The sequence below is a fragment of the Pundamilia nyererei genome, unplaced genomic scaffold, assembly GCF_000239375.1.
Source record: "Pundamilia nyererei isolate P.nyererei 1_Seehausen unplaced genomic scaffold, PunNye1.0 scaffold00001, whole genome shotgun sequence".
Classification (NCBI taxonomy): Eukaryota; Metazoa; Chordata; class Actinopteri; order Cichliformes; family Cichlidae; genus Pundamilia; species Pundamilia nyererei.
Window position 1 is genome coordinate 9525673 of NW_005187402.1, and position 9266 is coordinate 9534938.

The 9266-nt window shown below is 42.2% G+C and overlaps 1 protein-coding gene across 4 annotated transcripts in view; it reads right to left on the reverse strand.

Annotated features, from left to right (window-relative positions):
• nexmifb (neurite extension and migration factor b) overlaps window positions 1-9266 on the reverse strand; it is a 51176-nt gene that overhangs the window by 10615 nt on the left and 31295 nt on the right. For 3 of the 4 annotated variants that reach the window (XR_001290482.1, XM_013912903.1, XM_013912548.1), the window contains exon 2: window positions 2197-2339. Coding sequence is in view for 3 of the 4 variants with exons in the window: in XM_013912903.1 (XP_013768357.1) it covers window positions 2197-2290 (94 nt within the window). In the remaining variant the exon portion in view is untranslated. The remainder of the gene's footprint in view (window positions 1-2196; window positions 2340-9266) is intronic. The other variant, XM_005719750.1, reaches the window with a different exon arrangement.

The following is a 9266-nucleotide window of genomic DNA, read 5'->3' on the forward strand; positions in this document are numbered from 1 at the left end:
GGATCAATCCGGCCAGTACAGGATGTTCGTAATAAGTGGTGAGTAACTGCGGCATGATTCATGGCCATCCTCCTCAAAGAACTACCCTATTCCTGCTCAATGGAGCTGCTTTTACTCTCTCCTGTATTTTTTTTAATGCTCTCATTCCACCTCTCCTCGTCTCTCTTGCTCTCTTTTCCTCTTGCTGCCTCTCAAGGAGCAGGCAAGTGCTGGGGATAATCTGTCTCAGTTCCAACTGAGGCTGACCAGAGCTGAAACACCGAGATAAACCGAAGGATCAGTGGTGCTTGGTAGAAACTATGGGGAGAAGTAGGTGGTGGGTGAATGACTGAATATGCACAGCAGCAGTAGGGCTTATTGTCCAGTAAAAAGGAAGAGATTGCACTGCTATCTGATTTCTTTTGAGTTAGATTTGGTTTTAAAAACCATTTATTCAGCTAAAAGAAAAGTGACCCCATATTGTAATGGCTTACACATTTGCCTAGCACTGAAAGCTCTCCAGTTTGATCCAGGAAAGAGATGCAGATCCCTTTGGGTTCCATCAGAAAAGGCATCTGGTGCAAAACAAAAATAAAAATTCTGCCAAATCAAACATGTGGAGCTAGCAACTGTGGAGACCCCTTGTGAATAAGGCAGCAGCAAAAAGTAACTCATATACCTTTTAGAAGAAAACATTTGTAAACCCTTTGGAGATACCAGGATTTCTAAATTGATATGTGGTTGCAAAAAGTAAAAAAAACAAAATCCAACTGGACTAATTCATAAATAATTGTGTGCGTTTTTCATAGTGGACAGGGAACAAGTGAATTTAGCAAATTGTATAACTTTCCGAAGGTGTTTTGCTGTCTCTCTTCTGGTGCCCTTGGTATGATCTTTGCAAGGAAAGCTACAAAAGTCCTAAAATTCCTTGACTTGGACACAGTTATGCCCATCTTCATAACATTCCTCCTAAAGTCCTCTTAAAGTCCTGTGAAAGTTGGTTCTTTCTTCATGAGGGCAGAATTTGGCACTAACCAGATGTTTGTCTTTATTTGGAGACAGGCTCGATTCCATCTCGCACTCCAACGTCAAATTGCAGACGGTCTTTGGAGTCAGGTGTTCCTTAATCACAACATCTGACTCTCATCTGACTATCCCCCCATAAGGGCGAGTTTGTATTATTGAAATTCCCTTACTTCCAAAAATGCATGTTTTTGTGTGTTACTGATTAATCCTTTCCCCATTAGACAACGTCTAATGATGACTTTTGACACTTCAGTTTATATCAATAAAGATGTGGTTTGAAGACCGTTTTTTCAAGGGTAGCTGCATAGGCAGGGACCACCTTCACTAACTTCTTAGGAACCAACAAGTCATTGCGTTATATAGACAGGCCTGAAATATGACAGAAACCACTCAGGTCAGACAGGAACTTCAAGGGTTACTCCTCGTAGGCTTTCAAGGGGTAAAGAGTTAAGTGAAACTATGTAGAGTAAATGAAGTTCAGACGACAATGCGCAGTGTAGAAATCTTAGCAGTTTCAAAGCATTTGCAACCTTTTTTCCTGCAAATATATAATTACTAATCAAGGTTTCAGTTTCTGAGATTTTGCAGAGAAAAAAAAACAGAAGCCCAAAACTGAAATATAACAAGAAAATAAAATAACAATACAGTTATTATTAAAACAATGATGCAGACCTTTTGTTTTCACGATGCTAATAAATGTGTGTGAGAGAATTAATGGCTCCACCCACTTTTATATTTGCAGCTTTTTATGAGAAAAGATAGATTTATATTTCTGCGTTGTGGAAGCATAAGCAGAGAGGATTAACAACAGCTTAAAAAGCTTCAATTAATAATTCTTTTCCACTTTTCATTAAAAAAAAAAACACACAGGATGTGTTTCACGCTCCCCATATCTTGTAAAAGAGCTTAAAACTGAGGGTGAAAAGCTAATTCAAGGAAAGCTAATTCTGTGCTATGTGCTAATACTAATTGTCTTTTCAAAGTTTTAAATGCGTTGTGAGAGAAACTGTTGTTAATAAGCTTTCGTTTATTTTAATGAGTGCTTAAATATTCTTGGGCAAATTAAAAAAAAAACTCTCTTCTGCAACCAAGTTTCTCTAAATGTTTAAAGCTGAGAAATAAAGAGCAAAATTAGCATTCATGTGAGTTACTTAAAAAAAACACAAAAAACATGGTGTTAACGAGCTATACCTGAATAGTTACCTGTGCTCTCCACTGCATTTGGATTCTCGGGTTCTGAAGTCTTCACAATCAATGTGAGACTGCTGTCTGTTAACACATCCATCAATACGGCTCAACGCTGCACCACCCACGCATCATTTTGACTGTCCCACCTGTTGAAAGACAAAGAGAAATAGAAAGAGACGTGAGTAAGAAGGCAATCGGTAAAAAAGGGCGACCGCCATGCGTCTGAGGCAGAAAGGCATCAACGGCAGTGCATTAGATTTCATTACAACAAAAGACCGACGCTAAGCACAGACAAACAAAGTTGTGGCGGTTCAAGAAAAAGCTCCAAACGCGATAGAGGCATCAAACAGGCCCTTGGGGCATCAAACAATCACTCATTTCTTCTCCGTATCACAGATTCGTGTCTAAGATTAATTTAAACTTTGCCAACCACGAAAGTACACAAAGAATCGCAGCTTGGATCGCTATGGCAACTGTATGCCATACGATCCTATTTTAAGCTTCATTTAACATTTATAGCAGAGTTGTTAACCTATGCCAACCTTACATAGGCGGCTCTGAGCATATTTGTTTATTGTAATTAGCTGACTCTCTCCCTCTCGTGCGCCTCAGCAGCACGAAATCTGAAGGAGCTCAAAGAGGAGAGATTAAAGAGATGTGACTGAGGCGGTGACAGCAAACTGTGAACACTGACAATACTTTTTATTGTAGCAAGTGATGGTGAAAAGTGGGGGTGGGGGATGATTGAGAGTACACGCGTGCGAGGGCCGGGTACGGCGTAATACAAAATAACATGTTAAAGGGGAGAGGAGAGAAGAGAGGTTGAAGTTTGTCGGCCTTTTAAAAATAGACACAGTAAGAGGGGCAACAAAAAGAAAGCATATTAATCTGCTGTGATTGTGAAAGAATAATGGCGATAAGAGAGACTCTGGGCTGGTAAATGATGAACATTTGATGTTGTGGCCTCCTGCCTGCTTATATTGTTTTCTTTTTTCCTCTCCTGCAGTCCTCCTCTAGAGGAGTGGTGCTGCAGGATGACAAATGAGCCCAGGGAGGGGATCTAATAACACGATCTCCTTGTGGTGTGAAAAGGGTGGCTGCGAGATTAAGACAGACGGCAGACAATAAGACAAAGGTAGTGTGTGGCTGACTACAACCAACTGCCACCTCTTTCATCCTATTTCTTCTAAATGTCATTAGCTGTTCACTGACCTGAGCGAGAGCGCTACCTGAAGGGAACCCCTGCTTCAGCTTACAGACCAGCTCAGTGGGTAATTACCTCATGAGCCATCACATCTACTCATGTGTGCAGCAGGTACAGGGACCCTGTAGGTAGACTCAGTTAGATCCTGTTCTTCTCTTCAAAGAGAAGCACTGTTATACCCAAAGCCTGGGCTTAAGTGTACATTTACAGAGCTACGAAATGGTTTTGAGGCCATCTCCTATCAATTCGCCTCACCGAGGAGCTGAAATTTGACATCCGGCAATAAACGTGTCGCCTGCAACAATGCGCGAGTTGGAAGCGGATATCGCCACCAAACTGGGCTCAGCTTTATCGGCCATCACCAATGCAACGATCCCGAGGTGAATAGCGAAGCCACAACAGCAACCTATTAAATATAGGCTGTGGCCACCGAGCAATGTGTCTCCAGCATGGCTGTGACACAACACCCAGCTGGGATGCTGGTCAAGCCACAGAGGTGCTGCTAGAGTTCAGCACTGAGAGCTGCTTGTGTGTGTGTGTCTGTGTTTATGCCCGGTTGCATGTGTGTTAGATAAAGCCCCAAGGCTGAGGATCCACAGCATCAACATCCACTGGCAGAGGCTGCACATACAATCACATGGAGAGAGGGAGAGAGGAGCAGAGAGAAAATGAAAGCCAGGCATTTAACAACACTCCCAACACCCCTTCTGCCAGCCAGCGCCAGTGCTTCAAATGTGTTTATTTTCCACATTATTCATGATTCTTCTGTATGTGCCCCCACCACCACACGCGCACTCCACCCTTTACCATCTCCACCACTCTGTCAAGACCTGACGAGAGGCCATTTCAATAATGAAGATGGACTAACTGCAATAGAGAGTGCACATAAATTGGAGCTACAGCCAACAAGCATGTCCAATTTGCCAAGCGGTTAAGCCTGATGTCTGGGTGCAGCTTTAAGAGAGCGCCACGGCTGCCGTCAACAGGTTTGCGCCGACCTGATTCATCCATCCACATCATTAATACTTCACAGAGGGCACCACCATTTAACTCTGCTGCGGGAAACCACTCTTTAAACACCACACATTAGGGCACATAATCACTGTGCACTCATTTCTGTAGCATTCAGCAGGTGTAGGAAAATAGCTAGCACTTCTGACCCCCCTCCATTGTTCTTGCATGTGGGCTGGGGTCCTTTGCACGATGAGAAACTGAAATAGAGACAAAGAGCAGCGAGCGGAAAAAGCCAAACAGAATGATTAGAATTTGATTTATCCTTTTAAACCCTCCTCCACACGCGCCATGTGTTAATGTGTAAGCTGGATAACAAGATAAGAACATGTTTACTTGCTCTATATGGAACTTATCAGCGCCACAATCTAATTCCTGCAAGCCTCTTCCCGGGTCTCCGTTTCACCGCATTTCTCCTCGATCCAATTGCATTTCTCGTCAATGAAGCGGCAACAAGGGGGATAGATGGAGTGGGATTGTGTATAATTGCCAAAAACTACGAGGCAAGGTCCCACAGCAGTAGTATATGTAGGTACAAAGGGGCCATTGTGCCAACAGAGGGATAGAGTCAGGGGCTAAGGAATAGATCCCCAACAGAGGAGCTCTCAAAGAGGGCATAGTGCCACAGGGAACACTGATCCAAACAGACAGCGCTGAAATGGCGACTCCTGTTTTCAGCGCAGGTATACGGTTTCAGAGCAGGTTCACTGGTTGCAGACAGGCTGAGTAACCTGCCTCACACGCAACTCACGGTAATACTCCCGAGCTCGTGAGCTTGCAGCACTACGTGGTAGGACTACAGAGAAGCACAAATCCAATACACACACACAATTGTACACACATCATGAATTTTAAAAATATCACATACTGTATTCACAGACCCACACAGTAAAAGCAGTTTGGACTCGTCTTTCAGGTTTTCTAAATTTGGGAAGAAAACCTTAGTGCTTAGAGCCACACCGTGAACGACACTGAGAATTTAAGTAGCTTTTTAACACACGTGGACCTGCCGTGCTATTGTGAACAGGAAGACGAAGAAGTAGGTACTTCCTTCCAACCCTTCCTTCCATTTCTGTCTCACAAACGCGAGCTTTGTTCTGTCAAATGGTCAGCGGGCCTCCTCGCAGCTCATATGTCAGAGCTCTCCTCTTTCGAGGGCCAAGCGAACCTCAGAAAACTCTTTTTCATCGAACCATTTGCATCAACTCGTGTTGCCACGTCTTCTGATAAATGCTCCAAATGAACACATTGCAAAGACTGCTGCAGATGACCGCCTGCTGAATGCCAACATGTTAAACGAGTGAGCCATCGGTGTTTGCAATTATAGCTGGTCGATATGGCGGCGCAGTATTAATCTTTCTTTTAATGCCGTGCTGTAACAAAGGCCATTATGCAAACCCTCATACAATTAGACCAGGAAATACAAGACTGACATCGAATACGGTGAACACATTAGCAGTGTTGCTAATTTGCACCTGCAGTAACAGTGTTCAGCAGCATTTATGTTTTTGACAGCAACAACTGCTGCATCGCTAGCACCATATGCTTCCCGTGTTGTCCCGCTGTTTGTGTTTCAGCTGCCTCTTCAACACAAAGCTCACACCGGCTAACTCGTGTCATGAGCGTGCTCTGCAGGTTAGGCCGGTGCTGCTGTTGCTGCTGCTGAGGAGAAATCTCAATGATTTTGTCTCTGACACATGGAGAGGGAGGGAAAAAAAAGATTCCTTATCTGCAAATCTTAATTCAATGGTGTTTCCTACACGCGCCTCTGCTACTGTGCACCTTCCTTGTCAGCTGTTTGCTGCTGTATTTGATCCAACATCCTCACCTAAAACCCCCCTGACACGGCCACGGTGATGGCAGAGATACGGCCTGCGTTTGAGATAATCACTGTCAATCACGGGCTGCTGGAGAGCCCAGGAAGCATCTGATAGGTAAAGATTCACTATGAATCAGGATTATAGAGTTGGATCTTTATCAGCGCAGCACAACCTGCAGAGACAGATCTGGACAATTGTAGCTACTGTTACCCCCTCAGGCCTCTGCATGCTCCAAAATGAAGGCGCAGGCCCAGGAGTGTATGGCAAGAAAACGCTCAAGCCATTAATGCTATCTTCCTATTAAAATGACTGCAAGCCTGCTGAAATATAGTATGAGTGACACTGATGATGGGATTTAATCCAAGCCTCCATGGCCTTAGCGTGTACCGTCACCGTTTTAAATATCTTTGATTACGGTTAATGTTTATTTATTTAGTTATTAAGGTAATAAGGGCTCAGACTTCCAAACCTGTGCTTTTAATCTTTCTTTAGCTAACCCTGGATAAAATGCTTTCCGTGTCTTCAGGAATAGCTAAGTAAGATCTCTGGTCTCTTGTTGGAAAAGCCGCCGAAATATAATTCAATGCAGCATAATACCGCTTTAATTTCTGTTAAAGTCGCAGCTCGATAAATTGTTTAAGTAAGCGTTCATTCACTTCTAGCCGCTGTGGACACAATACAGAAGCATTAAGGCCTTATTGTTTTACTGTTGTTACTATTGCATTTCATTTCAAGTTGTTTGCTGCTCTGTTTTCGCAAATGCCGTAATAATCACACGCAGTAACTACTCCATTAAATGACTTGAGCGAATTGTGCCTGTTATTGCAATATTAATCCCCCATGTCAGGTTTCAGGGTGTTTTTTTAAAAATATTAAACAGATAGAAACATAATTTCTTTTATATCATCGCGTGTTCTCGAGGATTTATTTAAAATAATTGCAGGTTATTTTAATACAAGCTCCTGACAATGGGATCATTTATATGTGCGGAAATGATCGATATACAGGAAATTGCTGCAGATTAAAGGAGGTGTTCTACCGTGGACGCAGCAAAGTGATTTTTCCTATTTAAAATGATTATGGAAACGTATGCACTTTGTAACAGGCGGAGATTGCAGATAAGTGGACTATTAAATGACTTAGATACGCAGCATTTAATAATAAAAAAAAAAACACATTTAGTTTGTTTTCCTATAAAGTGCAGAAACAGGAATGGACTGAGGCTACTTTTCAAATGCAAAATATGACAGATTGCATAGAACTGCTACGCTGTAAAAAATACAACTTGAAGACTTGACAGAGTTATGCAACTTGTTAACAAACTGCAAATGTTTAAACGGAGCAGCAAAGCTGAAAAAGTTCTCTGCGAGCTGTCGATGATTTCCAGGTTTGAGCATTTTGATGCTGAAAGCATTTCACCTCTATTAGCACGCTTTACTCTGCAGTACCCACAGAGCAGGGATGTCAAGCTCAGTTTACATCATGCCCCACATGGAGCTCAATTTCATCTTAAGTGGACCAGACCAGTGAAACCCATCCTTTCTGTCAGTGTAAAGGAGTTTAACTGTTTACACGTTCAACATTTAATCCCTAAAATATCTCAATATGAGAAAAAGAAGCCCATTTTCAACATTACATCTCAGTTTTCCTACATAATATAGAAATTCTGCAACATTAAAGAAAGAAATCTGGCAGCATGAGTCTTTGACTGTAAAAGTCTGTAAAATTATATTAGATTTTCAGGTAGCACATTGACCAGATTGTCCTGTAATTATAAGGCAGGAATTTTTTTGTTCATTCACAGAAAATACTCTTTTTTTAAAAACATTTTTGCACCCATTGTAAAATAAAATAAAATAAAACAAGACTTCTACTGTCATTTCATTGTTTATCTATTACTTAATATGAAATACCATGGGTGAGGGTTTTATCAGGAGGAAAGCTGCAAAACTTACAGTTTAAAGTCCATCCTTTATAACCTTGTCTGCATTTTCCAAAGCCTTCCAGTGGACCGGATTGGAGTCTGTGTGAGGCCCATTCTGGTCCCCGGGGCTTATGTTTGACACCCCTGGCATTTTCCTTATTCCTGAAAGAAAATACTGTTGACTTTTCAGCACTGAAAGGTGTTCTCGTCTGATGACATGACCGCCTGCCGTGTGGTCGACTGGTTACAGGCATGGCAGGCTGCTTGCTTTCAAAAACAAAACTCAAACTCTAAGAGCATGCTGCCAGATAAATGGAGCGTGTCTAGACGTAAAGCCATCTCCTTATAAGATATCCTGCTCTTGATGGCGCTGACCCGCTTTGTTCAAAAGCATTAACAAAAAATGCACTGAGAAAAATATTTATATATGCATGTGTAATCATCATTTTCACTCATAGCTGTAATTTCATTTTTCTGAGTAACTGTAACAGATTGTAATTACCTCTCCTTTGTAGTTTAATTACGCGACACAGTTAACTACCTACCACATGGTACATTAATTTTGCATGGTTTGATATTTCTCTTTTATTTTCTATACATCCCAAGCTCTCCAACACTGGGGTGAAGAAGACAGTAAGAGATAAGGAAAGGAGAAAAATAAGTAGAGGGAAGGTCAAGAGTGAGGAGGGAGACAGCCTATTACAATAAATCCCTACGTGCCTCCAGAGACTGCAGCAGCATGTGTTTACAATGCTGTTTCATTCATACATGGACCGCTGATCAGTCAAAACAAGGTTACTGCTTATCAAAAAAGAAGAAATATGGGATGGGGCAGCGCCCGGTGAATGGTAGAGAGAAGAATGGCAATAAGGCAGGCAGTAGGCGAGGTGTTAAAAGTTGATTAGGTTGTTAAAGGTCATATAGTCAGGCCTCATCAGCTGTCCCAATGGAGCACAAGAAGCAGCTCAGGGCCTCAGCACTGCTGCTAATGAGACAGAGCGATGGCATCCTCACTAACATATGGATATATCCTGCTTCCATGTACAGCAGTCTCCTTATGGTATATAAGCGCATAGCAGTGCCGAGTTAATGTGATGACATTAACAAAAAAAAA